The following is a 22,417-nucleotide window of genomic DNA, read 5'->3' on the forward strand; positions in this document are numbered from 1 at the left end:
GCAGGCTACATAAACACCGATAAATTAATGTTTTCCACAAACAGGACATTTCTATCACGAGAGGAAAAACTAGAAAACACTTCAGTGTTTTTAACTGTGTTTCACAGTGAAGGTTTTCTTTCCATGTGCTAAATAAACCCGTCTCTAGTCTAAGATGGGAATTGGGTTGCTGGCACCAAGCAGCCATCTGACATTTAAAGATAATGTTGCTGAGAGATTCCGTCGGCCAAGAAGCTGGTGAGGCAGTGACTCACCATCACCACCACCATCACCTCCATTGTCATCATTATCACCAACACCATCAAATATTTATGACTGTTTACTCGGCTGGAACATGCAATGTATCCCGGAGGGTGTAATCAATTTTGACTGGTTCCCATGCATTCAAAGTCACTTCACAGGATATCTCTCTTATTTTGGAACATACAAAATCAGCAATTTCTACCTGTGATTTACTTAAAAAGAGAAAAATGTTAAAAACACAGTGAGATCATGTTTAATTTTAAGTACAGAAACATGAAATCTGTGGAACTTGAAAAGCAGCTTCTCTGCACTATTTTATCGAGCAACTCTTTTTCTCTGGCTAATAGAAATAAGAGGAAAAATCCTAAGCACTACAGAAAAGAAAGTGTTCGGGGTATTTATTGATAAAGCCTACTGAACTTGCCTATTTGTTAAAGCTGTTTCACACCATGCTATATCTGAGCCAATCTACAATGTGTGCTCAAAAGTAATTTACAATATTTCTCTAATTTTCTGAAATTTATACAGACTTCCCCAACACATCTAAGTTAGTGACAATTTGATTAAATGCTTGATTTGATTAAATGCTTCTGTCTAGAAAATGTCTTTTCAAAATCTGTATGATATTGTTTATATGTGGAATCTAAAAAATAAAACAAACTAGTGAATATAATAAAAAAGAAACAGACTCACAGATATAGAAAACAAACTAGAGGTTACCAGTAGGAAGAGGGAAGTGGGGGGCAATATAGGGGTAGGAAATAAAGAGGTACAAACTATTATGTATAAAATAAATAAGCTACGAAGACATATTGTACAACACAGGGAAAACAGCCAATATTTTATAACTATAAATGGAGCACAGCCTTTAAAAATTGTGAATCACTATGTCGTACACCTGTAACTTATATAATACTGTACATCAACTATACTTCAATTAAAAAATAATCACTCAATCAAATGGACTACTAAAAAAGAGAATATGAGTTTTTTTTCACTGCCATAATATCTCATTTGTAACTATCACAGAAAAAAAATTCGATTGAAGGGGACTCAGCAGCTCTCCTACAAAGCAGTCCTTTTGCAGCATCCTGAGTGCCTTGTTTCTTTTGCAATTAAATGGATTGGCAGTTTCTCCTCCAAAGGCCAAGAGTCAACAGAATTCCACCATGCCTCTTCACCATACCCAAGAAGAAATACCTTTTATTCTGTTGACTTAGTTTTCATGAGGGGTAGAAAAGACATGAAAAGGCGACAGTGCTCAACCCTGGTTGTTATGAAGGGGACGTCTGTCATGATCACACACAAGCACAACATTCTAAATTCCTCCTGGTTACCAGCTTGGGGGGGGAGATGGGGTGTGGGAGTGGGGGTGGGAGTTTGAAGACAGGAAAAACTCACAGACAACACGACTATCATGTGATGTTATTACTCAGCATATCTTAGAAGACTTACAATTTAATTAGATGGCACTGGTATTTTCTAGATATTATTATACATTTGGAGATAAACAGATAAGTCACCTACCATTTCACAAGCTACAAATAAATCTTTTACGCAAATATAACATTCCACCTTAAATTATTCCCAAACTGAGAAATAACTCAATTCCAAGGGTCCAATTCCTAGAGGACATGTTTCAACTAAACCCAATAATCAAACAGGAATTAAAGACCTTATAACTGAATAAGCAAGATGACCATCTCCTGGTCACTTTACAGATTGCCCTATGTTACTATTTTATATTACATGTTTACATTCATGAAGTAAATTTGATAGAAGGCATCAAAAATAATTATATATGTATAGGGACTTTCACTGGTGGCGCAGTGGATAGGACTCCACCCTCCCAATGCAGGGGGCCTGGGTTTGATCCCTGGTCAGGGAACTAGATCCCACATGCATGCTGCAACTAAGAGTTCACATGCCACAACTAAGGAGCCCGTGTGCCACAACTAAGGAGCCCATGTGCTGCAACTAAGGAGCCAGTGAGCTGCAACTAAGACCTGGCGCAACCAAATAAACAAACAAGTAAATATTCTTTTAAAAACCTAGTGAGGGGGCTTCCCTGGTGGCGCAGTGGTTGAGAATCTGCCTGCCGATGCAGGGGACACGGGTTCGAGCCCTGGTCTGGGAAGATCCCACATGCCGCGGAGTGACTGGGCCCGTGAGCCACAATTGCTGAGCCTGCGCGTCTGGAGCCTGTGCTCCGCAACAAGAGAGGCCACAGTAGTGAGAGGCCCGCGCACCGCGATGAAGAGTGGCCCCCGCTTGCCGCAACTAGAGAAAGCCCTAGCACAGAAACAAAGACCCAACATAGCAATCAATCAATAAATCAATCAATAAATCTTTAAAAAAAAAAAACCTAGTGAATTTATTAAAAAAATAATAATAATAGTTATATACGTATATATAGTACCTGGCTTTCAAAGAGATTAGAGGACACACATACATTTTTCATATACCCTGATACTGTATCTCTGAAAAGTAAGAGACATACTTTTTCTTAATCTTCTCCATTTAGTTATCAATTCCTTTAAAGAGTTCAACACTAGAGAATATGTCTTAAAACATGGTAATATTAAAGTAGGAGATGTGAGCAAAGAAAACCAAAACAAAATAAAAATGATCTATATAAATAGGACCAAAGATAAAGAGGTATTAAACCGAATGAGAAAGCAAACCATTACAAGCAGAAAACAAACTTTAAAAAGTTGGGTGCTTAATGATACCTTTATTTCTTTCCTTTCCTTTACTTAGAAATTCATCACAAAACTTTGTTTACAATACTCCAAAGACTTCCTCTTCAACCATTGTCAGTTTCAACAAATTCTCTCTGTTCTTGAATTAAAGACTCCTGAGATTCGTATTCCAATATAGTCTTTCTACCATCTGAAGACAGCAACATTATTCTACCCTCAACTAGGCTCAACATAAAAATCATCCTACCAAAACAAATTTTATTAATGCTTTTAAAGCAAAATACAAAGTTAAGAATAGATTCTCTAGTATTTGTAGAATTTTATAGTTTACATCATGCCAGAAGAAATATGTCATCTATATCCAAAAGTTTCTCAGTGTATATATATTTAAAACAACAATGCAAAGTTAAATCTATTTACTTGCTGCATGCAGGGCTGCTGGAGGTGAAAGTGTCAGGAGTAGGTAAGTGAAGTAAACACACCAACTACATAGCTCTTGGGTTATTTCCCCTATATGGGTTGGGATTAGAAGGCAGATGTTTTAGGGAGATAATGAGCCAATATCTATAGACACCACTCTACTGGTTCCATCAGGCAACAAGATAATCAACATTCTGTTGCAGAAGAAACAGCATGAATGGTTCTTACACAAGAAAACTCAAATGAACTAGAAACCTGGAAAAATGAAAGTTACATATGTTGAGCCTCTAGGTTATCCTAATAGTAACCTACATCTTATTTACCAAAAATAAGAGCCACTTAAAAACATGACCAAGATTTATTTTTCACTCCCAAGGAAAAAGATATGCAGTCCTAACGAAATGCAATGGAAACCCATTTTTGACTGCAAAGAAAGCTGCAGAAGACTCCTAACTCTCAGTGGTCAACCAAAACAAACAAACAACAAAAACTCTAAAAAAATAAATGACATTATTATCTATCATAAATTAATGCTATACCTGGTTTATTGGGAATTCTGCACTTTAAAGTTTGGCATATTGTTACACAGCACAAGCCTTGCTAGTTAGGTCTACTCTTTGCACATTAAGATAATGCAACTGACAAGAGTGAAGGCTGCACAAAGGCTTGAACTTTGCAACTTTGTTTTAATAGTAGAGATAGATTTGATAAAACAGCTTCCCTTGTCTCCTGACATCCCAAATGTGAGTCAAGAATTTAGGAAACAAGGAGTCAAAATCTGGCCAGAGAAGTTGACAGTCACAGCAGCAAAGTCTAAAAGTTAGACCTTAAAATAGTTAGCTTTCTTAACTTCAGGGCTACTTAGTGCATTAATAGGTTACACTGTGTTGTGCTTAATCAGAGTCAATACAGACCACTGACGCATCCTCAGCAAACACTGACCTAATTTAATGGGCTAAAGACAGCAAACTTTATATCTTGCTGGAGTTGCTCAGTGCTCCTCCTTAACTTTCTCCAGTGGCCTAAAGCAAACAGGCTCAGACAGCGCTGGGTAGCAAATCTAATGGCACCAATAGCCCCCCAAACCTGCAAGGCCCTAATTTGTCCCAACCCCCAAACCTTCTCCACTTCCTTCATCCTTCCTCCTCCAAAATCTACATCAATACCCAAAGAAAATATACCAACAAGTTTCCAAGTACCAAATAGTCAAAACGTATAAATGATGCTGTATAAATTATTTTAAGAAACCAAAACATCTTGTCCTATTGACATTCAGAGAAGTGTAGTGCCAAAAACAAAATTAACAGCAACACAAATGTGTTAGAAAAGATATTTCTTCAATAATCTTCATGTGATTTACTTCAAAGGGTGATCAGAAAAGATCAAAGAGAAAAAAAGAAAAGAAAAAACTGATGGAAATGCAAGCAATTTTTTTTTCATCGAATTTGATTATAACCTTTATAGTCAACCTACCTTAAATTTAAGTAAGTCAGCATCTGCAGATTAATGATGGCCTCTGGAATGACTCTGATACAATTATGATACAGATTAAGAATTTCCAGTGATACAAAATGGCACAATTCCATTGGAACTTCAACCAGTCTGTTTTTAGATAAATCTATGAAAAAAGGAAAAAATGTCTTGTTAATAACTCTTCAACATAATCCAATACAATCTTATCAACTATCAATACTTTTTCCTTAACACATTTTAAAATAAACATTATCATCTACATTTAGATCAACACTATCATTTTTTGCACCACTGTTACTATGGCATTGTGATTCCCGTTTCCTAGCATTGTATAGGCCAATTCATATAGAAAAGCAAAAATACTGCTGAAATAGTTTTAGCTCTGTTTTTTTTTTAATAAATTTATTTATTTGTTGCTGCTCATGGGTTTCTCTAGTTGCGGCGAGCGGGGGCTACTCCTCGTTGCAGTGCACAGGCTTCTCATTGTGGTGGCTTCTCTTGTTGCAGAGCACGGGCTCTAGGCACGCGGGCTTCAGTAGTTGTGGCACATGGGCTCAGTAGCTGTGGCTCGCCGGCTCTAGAGCGCAGGCTCAGTACTTGTGGTGCACGGGTTTAGTTGCTCCGCGGCATGTGGGATCTTCCTGGACCAGGGCTCGAACCCGTGTTCCCTGCACTGGCAGGCGGATTCTTAACCACTGCGCCACCAGGGAAGTCCTAGCTCTTTATATTAATTTGTAAATTCAGACCAGGTATAAGGGCAACCGAATCAACATTTACTTTTCGCTCCATCTGAAAATTGTTTCCCCTGGACAAATATGTAAAATTGAATCCTTTAATATATCTGAATACACAGTTACCTTAATATTTCATTTATTTAATTCAATTTGGCATTCATAACATATTATCTCTCAGAACATGTCTTCTATACCTTTCCCAAACACATAGTAGATACTAAGGTATTTCATTCACTAGAATTACTGAGCATGTACAATGTACAAGAAAGAGATAAATCAGTTGTGTCTGTGAAGGATGGATACTAAGTCTGCCGCATGACCTTCAGTAAAACTGGCTCCCTTGCCAAGTGTACCAAAGACAGTAATAATGGTCTACAGAGTAATGTAAACATACAGTACAGTTTTCAGTATCACCATCTCAACAATAAAAATATGGGATTGTCCTTAATGTCCAAATCTGGGAATGGTAAACATGATTGTGAAATGCCATGAAACACTGAATATAAAAAAGAGCCACCAACTCTTGAAAACAGTAACTCAACAACAACAGAGCACCTCACCCTTATTTAGCAGGGGCTTAATCAGTATGAATTGAAGATGTTCAGTAAATAATATTTCAGATACACTTAAGGAATCACACTACGTGGGTGAGGGACTTAAATAGGTCAATATTATAATGAAATGTAAGTCAAAAAGCTACCTCGCTGACTGACCTTCCAATAGATAAACACATAAATCAACAAAAACAGGTCTAGATTGCTTCAGAGGGGGAATTCCAGGAAACTTTTAAGGGATAATTCTGATAATATTTAAACCATTTCAAACCATATGAAAGGAAGGGAAGTTTCCAAATTCTTATTTAAACAGCAAGGTATAATATTGATACCATCACCCAAAAAAGAAAGTACACAAAAGGGAAACTACATATGAATCTCCTTTCTAAATACTGATGTGAATCCTAAATTAAAAATGAGCAAACAGAATTAAGCACTAACATAAAAAGATTAACATACTATGATTAACTGGGATTTATTCTAGGAATATAAGGATTTTTAAATATTATTTCAACAATTCATCATATAAAAAGAGTGAAATATGAAAGAGTATATGATCATCTCTCCACCTTCAACCTTGTTTTCCCTTCCCCTTCTTCTATGATTCACACTGCAGTAAACTTCTTTTAAGGTCTCTCAGAATTTCAATAGGAAAATCACATGCAAAACTATCAGCTGTCCAGGGTCTGGCCACCAGTATCGCCCTAATCCTTTAATTGAGCTATTTTGTATTTTTCCAGGAATTCTTTTTTTGAGAGTATTATATTATCCACTATAAATAAAGTTATAAGGTGTTAATGGTGGGCACCTGTCATGCCCGAACCTACAATGCTAGCCAAATGAACAGACCTCCGTGTCCACTGAGTTAGTGAGAATTTACCTATGCAACGCGCCCCTATCATCCTGGGTTTGTGTACCAGTTTCTAAATTAAAAGGGAAGAAATTACAAAACCTACATGTAGCTTAGATTCTTTCAATGCCTGTATATCAATAGAAACAGTTGCCTAGATTAAATTAAAACAAAGCTGAAAAACAGAAAGAAACAAAAGTTTTCCTTTCCTGTTTACTACCCAGATTATTGACATTTTCATCAACATTTACTAAGTACATGATTTCTGCAGAAATGAAAAACACAGAGGGCTACTTTTAAAAAGTTTATCATTCGAAACATGAAAGGCGCAAACCCTGAATTGAGCCATAAGGTAAGAGGTTCTAATTGTGCTTAAAAAAAAAGTACAAATAAAGAGCTAAAATCCAGATGGGTAAATGTTATCATCCCTTGAGCACTTCCATCAAGCCAAGCATTATGCCTGCAGCTTTGCATCTAGTACCTCATTTAAACCAACGCAAGGAGCAGTGTCACCACCAACCTAAAGATGAGGAAACTAGGCTCAGAAAGCTTATGTGACTTGTCCAAAGCCACAGAAATAAGTAATCATACTCACACCTAAGTATGTCTAACTGCAAGGCCTGACTGAGTTCCCCACGTGAGACCACTCTGCAAGATCATGATGTGTCCCACAGATAGATTATTAGGAAGATACGGTGATTAAATCTTCACTGCATTTTTATTTGCCCAAAATGCAATAAAAACAGAGTCAACATGTTCTGTGTAAAGACTCAGAGGATAAGAAAGTTATAAACATTAAGTTCAAAAGAGAAAGTAATGAAAACAGTATGTCACCTGATGGGCTAAATTCTGGAAGTGGCTATAGGAAACTTGGTAAGTAGAAACTCTGGCTTCAACTGCCAATTATCCTAATGTTACGTAAGCACTCTCTTTCACTAGAGAGTTTAGAATGAGTTTTCAAATACGTGACTTAACTTTTCCTGCTTGGGTCTGAATATCATTTAATTCTCAACTAACTTTCTTATTGGAAGAGAAAAAGAGGGTGCGAAGAAACGAGCAGGTTTGCTTTCCTATAATGTACTTAGGCTCACGCAGAAATCATCTTGGATCCTTGGGCATCCACTAACCCGCAATGGGAAAGATGCCCAGAAAGGCTGGGGAAGTCAGTCTGGATTAAGATGTTTTGACTTTGATAATCCACAGTGGATAATCCGATTATAAACAATGGAACAAATGACATACCAGTTCGTTCAAAATTCTTCCTATCAGCTGAAAGCAAAGAACTAAAATGGGGTGTGGTCCTTCTTTTAAAACACACACACGTACACACACACACAAAGGAGGAGGAGGAAGAGATCCAGGACTTAGTTGTAATTAGAGACGTGAGCAGACGGTCAGTTCATGGTGCCCACACAGATGTGAGTGTCCCTAACTGGGACTTTGAAAGGGCAGATCCATGCCAGGGGCAGAGAGAGCTCAAGCAGGAATCTGGCTGCCCCAGTCATGACTACAGACAGACCAGGATGGGAGCGATGAAGGTTCTCCAACTCAGGAAAGACAGAAAGAATAAGAGCTCAAAGAAAACAGGCAAGTGTTAAGGAGGCAATTTGTATCTTTATTTTGAAATACAACCCAAACCAGCTTGGGCAAACGGGTCAGGAGCTGTGAAAAGCCCAGTACTTTCCGAGTGATAGAAAGATAAGTAAGCTTTTAAACTAGAGATAAACAGCCATGAGGAATTTGTGTTTATTTTTGTTGTTTATTGCTCTAATTTTGTTATAAATACATGGAGGTATAAATGAACCCACTTATGAGCTATTTCCCTAAATAAAGTATTTGCCTAGTATTTCTCAATCTCGTTGGTATACTGGAATCACTTTTAAAAATCCTGAAGCCTGGGGTTCATGGCCAGAAGTACTAGGCTGTGACTTGGGCATCCCTGTATATCCAGTTGATCCCCACTAGCCCAGGGGAAACACTGGTGGATCCACCCTCTCAGCTTCCTACCTAAAGCAAGACCCACCAATAGGTGGCGCTCTCCTAGGAACAGGCGATCAGGCCCAGGAAGGGTCCGGTTTAGACAACAGGCTTGGGAAAGAAAGCCTGTGCCAGTCCTGAGTTAACCACTGCTCAATTAGATTCTCACTCTAAATTCCAACTCAACTGTTTTTTGGATACAATCAGAGCAACAAAAATCCGATCTGCAATAGAGTTTTCATATCATCGGTTGGCTACGATCAGAGAAAATTTGGTTTTTTCCTCACTGAATCTTCACCATAACCTAGGGAGGCAGGTGCTGTTATAACTCCCTGGTATGTGTGGACACCAAGGCCCAGAGAGGTTAGGTCACTCGCCTGAGGTCACAGAGCTAGTAAGTGGCAGAGGCAAGAACTAAACCAGTAGGTAGTTCTGAACCACTGCTGGGTCAGCCTTGTAGGACTGCGATTAGGGAAGGTCAGTTGTTCTTGAGCGTATCTCTAATTTAAAAAATAATAATCATAACAGATCTGTTTCTGATGCCTGATCAGGAGGCATTAAATGATCCCAAAGCTCTGGACTAAAAGTAAGTGATCTTGGACCAGGTCCTCATATTTTCTCCGGGAAGAAGAGCATGTGTCATGGTGCCCGGTTGCCTACCCCCGAGCTGGACTCCGTCCTTCCTTGCTGGAAACCTGCCCAGCGGTCTAGCCTGGCCCTGGGGAGCGGGGTCCACCGCAGCTCTGGGCAAACAGCGGGGCAGCAAACCGGAACTCCAGAACCACGGCCTCATCGTGTCTGCTTCTTAATTGAAACGTTCACATGAGAGCAGAGCAGCCAGAAATAAAACAATAAGTTTCGACCCGGCCAAAACAAGCTTTGCAAAGCCCTAAAATAAAGTAGCCAAACGAATAAAAATGAGCAGAGGAGGGTAGAAAAACAGTCAGTGGGATCTGGGATGCAGTCAGCACCCTCAGAGGCACGATGTTGTTTTTGTATAAAAAAGGAAAGTGGTGCCTCAGGAGGGACTGGACGGGGCCTCCCACTCTCCACCGACGACATCCTGAGCTATAAGCCGCCACAGCCGCCAGCAGAAGCCTAATGGACCAGCACAGCTGGCAACCTCATTTGCAACGTCTTGCTTTCTGGTCAGAAGAAAAGGCCTGATCGCTGGCGGTCGAATCATGCCCAGTTCCGAAAGGACCAAATGAGACATGTTTTGAGTTGAAGGATAAACATGTTATCGTGGAAGTTTAATTTTAGCCTATTAGCCCCTATCATGATGCCTCGATAATTGGGTGAAATATGTGTCCTTCACATATAAATCTAAACCCCTGACCCACAGACAAGCATATGGGACCCACTGTCTTCCTAGTACTGAAGGGACACTCTGTGCCAGGCCATCTGCACCCTCTTGCTTGGTCCCTCCTGGGTCCACTGTTCAGAGATAATCCTTGGGTGGAAGGATGGTCTGGGGCCACTTGCCCTGTCTGGACAATCCATATCTCTTTTCTTCTAGGTAGGCAGGGGTCTCTCCAGAAGAATCTCAGCTACATCCTTCTACAGGGGAGCGCTCCACAATGTGCTGGGTGTCGGACTGCCCCTCCTCTTTCAGCACAGACGCCCCACCCAGCCCCGTGATTCAGCCCCCACGGGCCACTCCCAGGACAACTGCACATTTGGAAATGCTCTGGAGTAAGGAAGCCTACTCCAGGCGGTGAAGCAGAGCCCACGGGCTGACTCATCCTTGACTCTGGAGATAAAACCACCAGACACTTCCAGTTTTAAACAGGCAGAACTAATAAGAGGATTCATAAAAATTTTGAGTGAGTCAACCAAGATTTCATGCCACATCTCTAAGAGATCAATAAAAAAAATCTTGTCAAACGCTAGAGATTTGTTAAACAATTCCTCCGTATGAACCACGAAGTCTTCCCTGATTACCTACTTAAAATGTCAGCATGTCCATCTTAACCCCCCTCCCTCTGTTCTACATTTTCTTTTTCGTCTTAGCACTTGGATAACCTTCTAAAATAGCATACAATCTACTCATGTATTTCGGTTGTTAATTTTCTCTCTTCCTCTACTAGAATGAAAGTTCCATGAAGGCTGGGATCTTTACGTTGTTCACCGGTAGACAGTAAGAGCTTAATAAATATTCATTGAATGAATGTGGTAGGAAAGCAGATTCTTAGGTCAGACAGCTGGAGTTCAAATCCTGATCCCACCACTTAGTGTGTAGACTTGGAAATAATTACTTGATTTCTCTATGCCGCAGTTTCTTTGCCTGTAATATGAGGATAATAATAGCACTGGCTCCGCTGAATTATTGGAAGGATTAAATGGGACGATACATATAAAGTCCTTACAGCAGTACCTGGCACAGAGGGAAGGACTCTAAGAATAGTCTCTATCATTATGTCAGCTAATGCTGGGTTCCAAATGCAGTATTTCTAGCAAGAAAAAAGGCCTGGGCTGCGAAGGAGTTTAAAATCTAGCTGACAAGCACATGAAGCACACCATATGTACAAATGCCTCATGATAATAATAAATCAGAGATGAAAGAATAGAAAAAAACAATTGTGTATTATGAGTGAAAAACCTGTGAGTTGGTTTGAAGGCTCCCTTTCCCAAGCTGAAGGAGGAAATAAGATACAGAAATTAGTCTTGGGAAATGCCAAAGAGGATATAATGACAGACTCTTGGCCTGGGGATTTTATTAGCAGCTGATACCTATTTAGCCCACAAAGTACTAAAGAGGTAATTACCTATAGGTGGCCTTTTCCTGAACAACTGCATTACTGAAATGTTGATAGCAAAAATTTCTTTCTTTATTGTACTTCTCCTATCCAAAGTGTTGCCAAAAAAATGAGGAAATAATATTTTAAAAGACCACTGCAGATGGAATTGGCGGGTGGGGGGGAAGTCCTGTTCCAAAGTATAATCATTTTACTTAAAGAATCTCTGAAAGGCTCACTCAGAGGCTTTTACTCTTAAACACAATTCTAACAAACGCTATTATTGACTGTTTCAGTCCCACTGCATTTCAGAAGCAACAAATAGATTTTTTAAAGGGAGGTAGCCATAAGAAAGTGTGCTTCTAAAAGAAAAAATAGTAACAAAGAGTGAAATACACAGACATATTAAAATCTAAGAATTTTAAATGTAATGGTCAGAGCCCTTCTAAATATTATAGCGCAATGTACGAGTAGCACCAAAATAATACTCACAATGCTGAATAATCTAGCAATAGTTAACATATTTGGGAACTAAACTGTCTTTATTTATTTATTTTTTTTATTTATTTATGGCTGCGTTGGGTCTTTGTTGCTGCTCACGGGCTTTCTCTAGTTGCAGTGAGCTGGGGCTACTCTTCGTTGTGGTGCGCGGGCTTCTCATTGTGGTGGCTTCTCTTGCTGTGGAGAATGGGCTCTAGGCACGCAGGCTCAGTAGTTGTAGCACACAGGCTCAGTAGCTGTGGCGCACAGGCTTAGTTGCTCCGCAGCATGTGGGATCTTCCCGGACCAGGGCTCAAACCTGTGTCCCCTGCATTGGCAGGCGGATTCTTAACCACTGCGCCACCAGGGAAGCCCTAAACTGTCTTTAAAATGTTCTGTTCAAGAGAGCAGGGCAGTGTCTATTTTTAATGTTTTTGTGTAAAATTACTCAAAACAAAAACATTTTAGGTGGTTACAGTTTCTCTGAAATGACCCATTCCCTAGTGATTCTGTTTAGATAATGAATCATTTCCCATTTGCTTAAACAAAACTTTCGCTCTGAGGCATAATAAAAACAGCCCATCAACAGTAGTAATCTTTAAAATGAGAAATACTAATTTGAAAGGAAAATACTAATTTTCTCATGGAACATGGTTGCTTTAAGTAGCATTATTTGCAATCGTCAAAAGGTAGAAATAACCCAAATCTCCATCGAAGGATGAATGGATAAGCAAAATGTGGTCTATACATACAATGGAATACTATTCAGCTTTAAAAAGGGAGGAAAGTTTGCCATATGCTACCACATGTCCTTGAGGACATTATGCTAACTGAAATAAGCCAGTCACAAAAAGACAAATACTGTATGACTCCACTTATACAAGGTTCCTAAAGTAGTCAAACTCATAGAGACAGAAAGTAAAATGATGGTTGCCAGAAGCTGGGGGAAGGCAGGATGTTAAGTTATTATTTAGTAGGTACAGAGTTTCAGTTTTGCAAGGTGAAAAGAGTTCTGTGGATGGACGACGGTGATAGTACACAACAACATGAATGTACTTAATACCACTGAACTGGGCACTTAAACATGGTTCAGATGGTAAATTTTATGCTACATGTTATTTTATCACAATTGAAAAAAAAGAATGCTTTTTAAAATGGTCACAAAATACAAACATTATCCTGGAACTTATAATTTCCCAGAGTAACAGAAATTACTAACCATGCCAGGCTGGAAGCCTGAGTGAAGGGGGCAACTTTGGGGAATTACACAGGGACAGATGGCACATCTACACCATCAATGTTATTAGGCAGCTCTATGACCAAGTACCACTAAATCAGCACTTACCTTACCTAACAGTGCTCTCTAGCTCCACCCACTCATCTATATACACATATACACTCATCACACTGCCAACCATTGTTAGGTGCTTGATACAATTGCACCTCATAAATGTTGGGAAGAAGAGTGAATAGCAGTGCCTGGACCTCAACAAATGACAGTTGAGAAAAGAAAGAAATTAGGGCATGGCTTCGGCTTTAACAATCTCACAGAGCAGAAGAGGAAGAGAGACACAGAGCCCAATGGTAAAATTCTAGAGAGACATGTGAGAAGAGGCACGGTCACAGATAACCGCAGGAATGGGGGTCCCCGAGGGTGCAGAGGAGCCCAAAGGAGACACAGCACTGGGCTCTGCTGAGACCCTAGGCGGGGAACAGGGAGTGTGCGGGCCAGCCCCCTGGCAGGTCAGACTAAGGGCAACTGCTCAGGCAGGGCAGGAGCCCTTGGGTTCTCTGGGGTGCAAGAGGGAGAACAGAGTCTCTGGAGCTTTCCCTGTGAGGTTCTAGAGCTCAAAGAGCACTTCAGTAAAGCACAGGATAAAGTATTTAAAATGAAACAAATACCTTGCTGCTGGACTAAAGTTGAGCAGCTGATGACAATCACTCACCAGCCAGTTCAGGGATAGTCTCTGCCACATTGTAACTAGAGGAAAACTAGTTACTAGTGATTAAGGGATCTGGCAAGTGCTGCACAACGAGTAACTGGGGAATGCAAAGAAAGCGAGTCCCAAGGGCTCTAAGGGCTCAAACTCACATGAGTGTATTGGAGTTGAAGAGAGTGGACTTTCTGTGAACAGAGCAGGGAGCAGGGAGGAAGACAGAGTGGCCAACCTTGAACTCCATGGCCTCAGTCTGGCTGGAGTTTACTAGCATTCCAGGTTTACTATCCAGAATGAAACAAGGCACAGTTGTGAGTTGATTACATAAATATTAAAACTCTCAACCAGGGTCTTCCCTGGTGGCGCAGTGGTTAAGAATCCTCCTGCCAATGCAGGGAACACGGGTTCAAGCGCTGGTCCGGGAAGATCCCACATGCCGCGGAGCAACTAAGCCCGTGAGCCACAACTACTGAAGCCCGCGCACCTAGAGCCCATGCTCCGCAGCAAGAGAAACCACCGTAATGAGAAGCCCGCGCACCGCAACGAAGAGTAGCCCCCACTCACCGCAACTAGAGAAAGCCCACGCGCAGCAACAAAGACCCAACACAGCCAAAAATAAATAAATAAACAAATAAATTTATTTTTTAAAAAAAGAAAAAAACGCTCAACCATAAAAGAAATGTTATTTGCTGGAAAGAAAGCCCTTTATAATAAAAATGACCTTACCATAATTTTTTTCCAGGATTTTTACCTTTGTTAGCTTTTGAAATCAAATATACTGTGAAAGAGTCTCCAGAACGTCAGAAAACCATAAGCATCAAGTAATTAGATTCTTTTATTATATATTTTAAAAATAGCAAATAAAGACATTAGGAAAGTTAATATTACCCCCCCAAGGTAAAGAGGATGGAATGCTTTTATATTTTTTATTATTGATTTGGTCTCTCATTAAAAGGAGGCTTTTAGAGGCAAATCAAATATTATCGTTTTTTGCAATGTTGTAAATAATCTCAGGCAGGAGACCATGTAAGATCTTTAATTATCAAAGATAAAATTATTGACCCTCCAAGAGACTTCTTAACTGGCATGGAAACACATTAGTACATTTTTAAAGAGTTCTAAGATAAAGAAATGAATCTTTCCTTTTATTAACTCTGAACTAAATCACAGTTCTACTAGCCAGATAATCTATTATTCAAGTTCCCCAAATACTTGTGTTAAACATCAAGGAGAGTGAGGGTAATAGCCATCACTTTGAAATAGAAATCATACAGAATTCAAAATTTATATTTGAAAATTTATATCATATGGTGTCAGTTATATCAGTGGTTGATTAATCTCAAATGAGACAAAATTTTAAAAAGCTACCCACAAGTTCTGAGCCAGTTTCAACATATTGCTGATAATGTCAAAGGAGGAATCATTGCCACAGACTTAATTTTTTTTAAAAAAACCCTTAAAGATATTGCTAGTGATATTTTTAAGTAGATATGATTCAAGAAATCTAAAGTTACTATAATATTTAAATGTAATATTCCATAAGAAAGCCAGTCTTATATATCAGTCTGTTTGAAAATCCATAGTAATCTTCTGATACATAATAAAAATACTAGTTTTACCACTAATGACATTTTATGTGTATAAAAATGCTCAGAGCAGTCTTAAATTATTGTTTCATTTGTCTGTCCTTCTTTGAAAATAGACACATTATTTGGCAGAATTTTAAATTCAACTTTGTTATCTTTTGGATAAAATTGAAACTTGAAATTTCAAATGAAGCCTATAGTTTTAAGAGATGGAAAAGGACAATTTATTATGCTTTTCTGTTTGGGAAAGCCTCTTCGCAACAGAGTCACTCAACAAATACTTTTTGTGCACCCATTGGGTACCAGGAATAGTTCTAAGCAGTGGGCAAACAGCAGTGAAGACTGGCAAAAATCCCTGCCCTCCAGAGCTTACATTCTAGTGGGGTGTGACCTAAACAAAACTAATAGAGAAAAATAAAGTAGAATAAAGAAACAGGAAGTCTGGAGCAGGGGACTGCAAATTTGAACAGGATGACCAGGGAGAATTCACCAATAAAGTGAAAATGAGTGAAGAGCTGAAGGAAGGAAGAAAAGAAGTCATGGGAACATCTGGGGAGATAAGCCTCTCCCCAGGATGAACAGCAAATGGAAGAGCCCTAAGGTGGGAGGAGGGGCCATATGGCAGGGACACCGGGGAACCTTGTGGGGCTCCAGCAGAGGGAACCAGTGTGATGATCTTAAGAAGGTGGAGGTGGCAGCCTTCCATAGGGACGTGGACAATTCCTCTCCAGCAAAGGAGGTAAGGCAGCAAGCGGATCTGGGCACAGATGCAGATAACTGAGCGGATAGGGTGGTGGGCACACGGCGAAGTTCCCTTGTGATTGCCTGCAAGCCCAAATAGCTGAGAGGGAGGGAGGGAGGAGAAGATGTTAACGGTTTTAGGAGAGACAAAGTATGAAGTCGTCAATAAGAGAGCAGGAAAGTGACAGCACTAGAGAAACACAGAGTGAGTGCCGGGTGACTTGAAGACTGTGGTCATGAACTGAAAGTGAGATGGCCACAGTGCATACAAATGCCCGAGAGAAGGTGCGTATTTCACTGTGTTCATTTGGTCATGTCCAACCTCAGTACCTTTGCCTATCAAAAAGCTCAACATAGAGATGAAAAAAGAAGTCTTGGCTTATAGTTTACAGCTCTGGTCCCAGAGTACGTATCTAACTGGAGAGAGCCAAGCAAAGTCACCACAGGTGAGCCTACTCAGCAGTAAGTCACAGATGCTGGCGAGGTGAGGGGGACTCCCAAGGCTGTGTCGCATCTTCCCTATCCCTTCCCACCACAAGTAAAACCATCTACACTCACTCAGTCATTTACTGGATGTCTCTACAAGCTGGGCACAACATGCCAGATGTTGTATAGAGCAACATGAATAGAACACTCAATTCATAACCTCAAGTACCTCAGGGTCCAACAGGGGAGGAAGAGAAATCAAAGAAAATGCACAATGAATTAGATCTATATTTATCAGCATGGTTAAATATCAATTCTGTCTGAAAGGTGGAGAAGGGCTTCAAGGAGGCATTGACCTGTAAGCTGAGTCTCTGGACAAGTGTCTGGGAGACCACCAGAGGCAGAGCGGATAATTCACTCCAGACCAACAGGCGCAGCCCACTGGAAGAATGGAGGGACGGGGGTAGCTCGCTGGGGAACTGTCACTGGCATTATGGCTGGGGCACATGGGGTTGATGTTCAGCAGGGATGCATGGTTAAAAAGAGTGGCGACAAAAATCCAGGTGAGCAATGAGAAGGGCCGGAAGTGAGGCAAAGACATTGGATAGGGAACAATGGTCATCATCATGGTCGTCACCATCACCACCATCATCATCAGGAGGGAATGGATAAGGGAGACATGTAGGAGGCAGAATTGGCGGTGCTTAGTGCTCTGTTAAATACAGAAAGTGAAGAGAAAGAAAGAGCTGAGGGCATCTTGGGGTTTCTGGCTTGGGTAAATGCCCGGAAGCATGCTACTTGCTCAAAAAAAGAACTAGGTTTGTGGGTAATGGTGGGAGAGGAGAGCCATGCTGAGTTTAGTTTTTGATACATTGATGTAATGTATCTATAGAGCAACAGCGTGGTCTGTTGGCCATTGGAGTTTGGGTCTGGAGCCCATAAGAAAGGTCTTGGCTAAAATGTAGGTTTGGAAGACATCAGCATATAAATAAGGAGTGGTCGTATATGACATGACCCTGGAAAAAAGTGAAAACTGACGAAAGAAAATGAGCTAGCAAAGGATCTCCAGCAGCTGCTACCATAAAGCCAATGTCCTTCTCTTTCCAATCACAACTTCTTGAAACCCAAAGGCTTGGTTCCATGGCCTGAGAGCCATGATGAGTTCTGGAATTCAGACTTTCTGAACCAAAATCCAGTGTTATTTCCACTATAGCATTCTGCCCCGTGTGTTATTGTACAGTTCAATGATAATGATAGTTTTATACTGACACCCTGACCACTGTGTGTGTAATACGATGACAGCATTTAATTGCTACATTATCACTCACCTTTTAGGAACCAATCATGATCCATGCTTTAGAAATGAGTATCCTTTCAGTTATACTTAGGGTCACGATCAATTCCTAAAACAACAAAAATACTGTAGGCTAAACTACCAAGGCAATTGAGAAATTTGACTCCTTCCAGAAACACTTACTTGGGCAATTTTTTTTCTTAGCACAAAAATAGGAAACAAAGTGTGGACTGTCTACAAAGTGCCTGATTTCCAATTTTTAAAGTTCACACTTAGCTAGGGCAGCACTGATAAAGAAAGGCATTTTTGTGATGGTGACTGAATATAGTATATTCCATTGTAGGAACATGAATTTTAAGTCTAGAAATAGTTTCAGATGATTTCTGTATCCTTTTTACAGATCTAGCTGGAAGCTTCTTGCTGAACCAAAAATAAGATTGTTGATAATAAAACAGAAACTGCTTCACATTATCACTTATTAGAAACTATAATAGAAATGCAGTTTATCTAAATTATTTAAGAAAATATATTTAACTGGTATATTAATTTCAAATATATGGTTTCTGGAAGATTTAAATGTAAACAAAATGCTCATTTTCTTGAGACTTCTCTTTTTCCTCTCATTTTGGTCAATTTACTTCATCTACAATTCATGCGTAACAAATAATTGTTGCTCACATTTTTGTAAAGCAAGAGCTTTTTATCAAAGGTTCTGAAAAGAGCTAGTGTGCATGGAATATATTCAGAAGTCTACCCACTTTCAGCCTCTTGAATTATGCTTTAAACTTGAAATCAACATAGGTTTTTATCTTTTCATTACTACTTGCTTCACAAACAATTTGAAATCCAAATCTTAGAAAATCTTTTTTTCCTCCTGAAGTTCAAACTGCATATTAGTCCCATGCTAAAGTGGACACAAAAATGATGGGTGCAAAATTATCCAGTGTCTGCAATGAGAATTCTCTGGTCTTCACACTGAGTCAGTGGGCAATAATTGCCCCACCTAAGCGTTCATATATATATATATATGCACCACACATACGGCACTAGTTCATCGACGGTTCCTACCAGCAAATGCGGGCCCTGCCAGTACTATTAAGTCGCCATGGCCAGTAATCATTATTGAGCACTTACTGTCTCCCAGGCACATCGAGTGTTTTCTATGAGCTTATCAGCTCATAAAAACTTAGCGGGGATGTTATCCCCACTGGATAACAGTTTCTCAGATGAAGAAACTGAGACAAAGAGGGGTAAAATAATTTGATCCATAACACACAGCTAAAAAGTTGTAAATGTACTTAATGCCACTGAATTGTACACCTAACAGTGGTTAAAATGGTAAACTTTGTTATGTAGTATTTCACCCCCAGAATAATTTAAAATATTATTTAAAAAAGAATAAACAGCCAGAGCCAAACTTGACTCCTTCTACCAAAATAAATTCCAGGTAGATTAAAAATTTAACAGTAAAAAGAAACAATAAAAGTACTAGAAAAAAAAGTTGCAAAGCTGAGATTCAAACCCAAATAATCTAGCTTCAGAGTCCAGGCTACATGCTAATGGTCTTCCACAAATTGCTATTTTATGGGAAAAACTACCCAAAGTGCTATTATATAGACCACCCTCATCATCATCAAATTAAGTTTCATAATAACTCAATAGCACCGCGTAGCTTACTGGAAAATACGGAATGCACTGGGCAGGTCTATCTTCTGAACACATGAGGGGCAAACCCCAACACAAGGTTGGAAGCCACCTAGAAAGCCTCAACATTGTAACGAGTTGTTCATTCCAAGGGAGACTGCCAAATGCACTGGAGAACCCACTTTTGGAACCTGTCGTTTAGGGGGAAATGTTTGCTATGGAAAGGACGCAGAAAATAATCACACGCATGTTTTAAGAAACCACATGCATACAGCGGAGAACAAACAAAATTACAGTTTTCCAAAATACCTCAGAGTTGAAAGCTTGCAAAAAGCCTCAAAACTTTACTGCAGATCTAAAATAGAGTTCAGAGAGAGGAAGAAGAGGACAGATCCCAAGCTGAGGTCTCCTGGTGGCCTTCAGACAGAAAGAGTCCCAGACCTAGGGAGCAGAACTGGAAGGGAGCTAGAGAAAACCAGAGAAAAGCAGAGCTCCCCAAAGCCTGCAGTTTCATAAATGTCTTCTGTAAATGACTGCCCACCTCATTTATTTTACCATCTATCGCATATTAAGTTAATTAGAACTTTCTCATCATTGTTCTAAATATCAGTTTAACTGCACTTGAAAAAGGAAGACAAGTCAAAACGCCCCTCTCCCCATGCATTCAAAGCTTCGATGCTGAGTATAATTTCCATTTGACAAACAATGTGGTCCTTTCCCAGTCCCAATTTCTTAACGCACACAAAAGCCCGGCAGAGAACAACTGATCGAGAAACAGAAGGGACTGCTGGGTGGACCTCTCATCAAATTGTGGGACTGCTGAGATGCAGTTAAGTGAACCTTGGATTCTTGGACAATGGGTCATCTTATGATGACTGGCATACAAGATGACACAAAATACATTTCCATAGGATTAGTCAAAATAAAAACAAGTGAGATGTGAAAACTAAAAGACAGACATGGGCTACAGACCCAGAGAAGACAGTTTTCATCAGTACTGTCTTATTAATTGGGGAAAGATGCCTTTTTTTTTCCTACAAAGGATCCTATCCTGGTCTCACCAGTTTGCTGTTCTGCTCACTGATTTTGGCCCAGGTTTGAAAGCCTCGAAAAGCTCTGCAACATGGTCCTTGGCCTTTTTTCGTTTCCTTAGCTTACCAGGAACGTGGCATTAAAGTTCTTAGGAAAGGCCTCTGCGATAATGTTTACTTTCTGGTATTGGTGGATATTTAGCCCAGGCCACTGTCACATTCACAGTGAATAAGACATTCAAAATACTTTGTAAAAATTACTCTATGGGTAATCCAATGGGTATGTTCAGTGATGTTTAGTGGCGTCGGCAGCACTAAGATATTGTCTGTCGCTACCCAGCATTTTCTGTCATGTGAATTAGACGGGCAAGAGGTGACTGGCTGAGCACAGAGCGGGAGTCACAGTCACAGAGCTCGTTCATACCTGTTTGCCCCACATCACTGCTTTGTACGTGCAAGTGACAGCAGCTGGACACAAAGTGCAAAATGAAGCAGACACTCCGTGTAGCACCAGAGCCCACTGTGCCCGATGCCCACCGTGGTCTGAGCCTGTTGGGCCTCGCGTCTTAGGCGTGCCCTCTGTGCCATGCACTCTGCGTGACTCTCACAGAGCTTTGGGCTTTTCTCTTGCTCCCAATACTCACCAGTCTCACCTCCTTCCCTACGTCCCCTTCCATCAAGCAGCCTCCCATCTTTTAATAAGTTAAAGTCATATTTACCAAAGTGTGTCTGTATACAGTAGGAATTTAATATGTCTTCTGAATTGTGCTTTTTATTCAGGTTTTTACTGTTTTCTGTTAGTGCTCTAGTTGCGAATTAGCATAGATTTAGAGTGGTCAGCCCGACCCTCTATTTTCTGTAAGCCGTATTCTTTCGAATGCCTGATTTTGTGGAACTTGAGGTTTTCAGGAATGTGTGTATCAAGCTTTCGCTGAGATACCTGTCATGGTGATTCGGTCCACAGAAACTGAGAAAAAGACAAAATAATGCAGGCGCTTCAAAGATATCACATGGGTCCCAAAACTACAGATGAAAAGGAAAACCTGGAAAGAAAAAATTATACTTAGCTCTTCAAAATAAGCTGTTGTTGTAAGTGACCAACAACCATGGACCATGTCTAGCCAGGAATGGTATTGGCAGCTCCCGTGGAAAAGGAGCCTGGACACGGCATCCTTCTTGATCTTTGCCATTTGTGTGTGTGTGTGTGTGTGTGTGTGCGTGCACGCGCCCTAGTGGAAGGTGGACCAGGTTTAGAAGGAGGGAGAAGGGGAGGGAAAGACCGCGGGAAAACAGTAGAACAGGCAGTGAGCTAGCAATACAATAAAACACTGGACAAAGTCCCCAACTCCGCCTCTCACGTGTTACAGGGACTTGCATGGTTCATTTAATCCTCTGGGCCTCAGTTTCCCCATCTGTCAAATAAAAATCCTGTCTTATCTAAAACTCTATGATACTAAACAAAAGGAAAGAGTTAGAACCGAGCCATCCCTTCTCACTACCTTAGTTTCCAGGGAGATGGACCTGTCATCACATTTACATTTACAAACACCAGAATACACAGAAGCACGCAGATGCCGAAGACCAAAA

The 22,417-nt window shown here is 40.2% G+C and overlaps 1 protein-coding gene across 4 annotated transcripts in view; it reads right to left on the reverse strand.

Annotated features, from left to right (window-relative positions):
* The window catches only part of LRCH1 (leucine rich repeats and calponin homology domain containing 1), a 192,132-nt gene that overhangs the window by 95,575 nt on the left and 74,140 nt on the right, over positions 1-22,417 (reverse strand). For all 4 annotated transcript variants that reach the window (XM_059902540.1, XM_059902539.1, XM_059902538.1 and 1 more), the window contains exon 2: positions 4,839-4,983. In XM_059902540.1, coding sequence (XP_059758523.1) covers positions 4,839-4,983 — 145 coding nt within the window. The remainder of the gene's footprint in view (positions 1-4,838; positions 4,984-22,417) is intronic.

The sequence above is a fragment of the Balaenoptera ricei genome, chromosome 18 (assembly GCF_028023285.1).
Source record: "Balaenoptera ricei isolate mBalRic1 chromosome 18, mBalRic1.hap2, whole genome shotgun sequence".
Classification (NCBI taxonomy): Eukaryota; Metazoa; Chordata; class Mammalia; order Artiodactyla; family Balaenopteridae; genus Balaenoptera; species Balaenoptera ricei.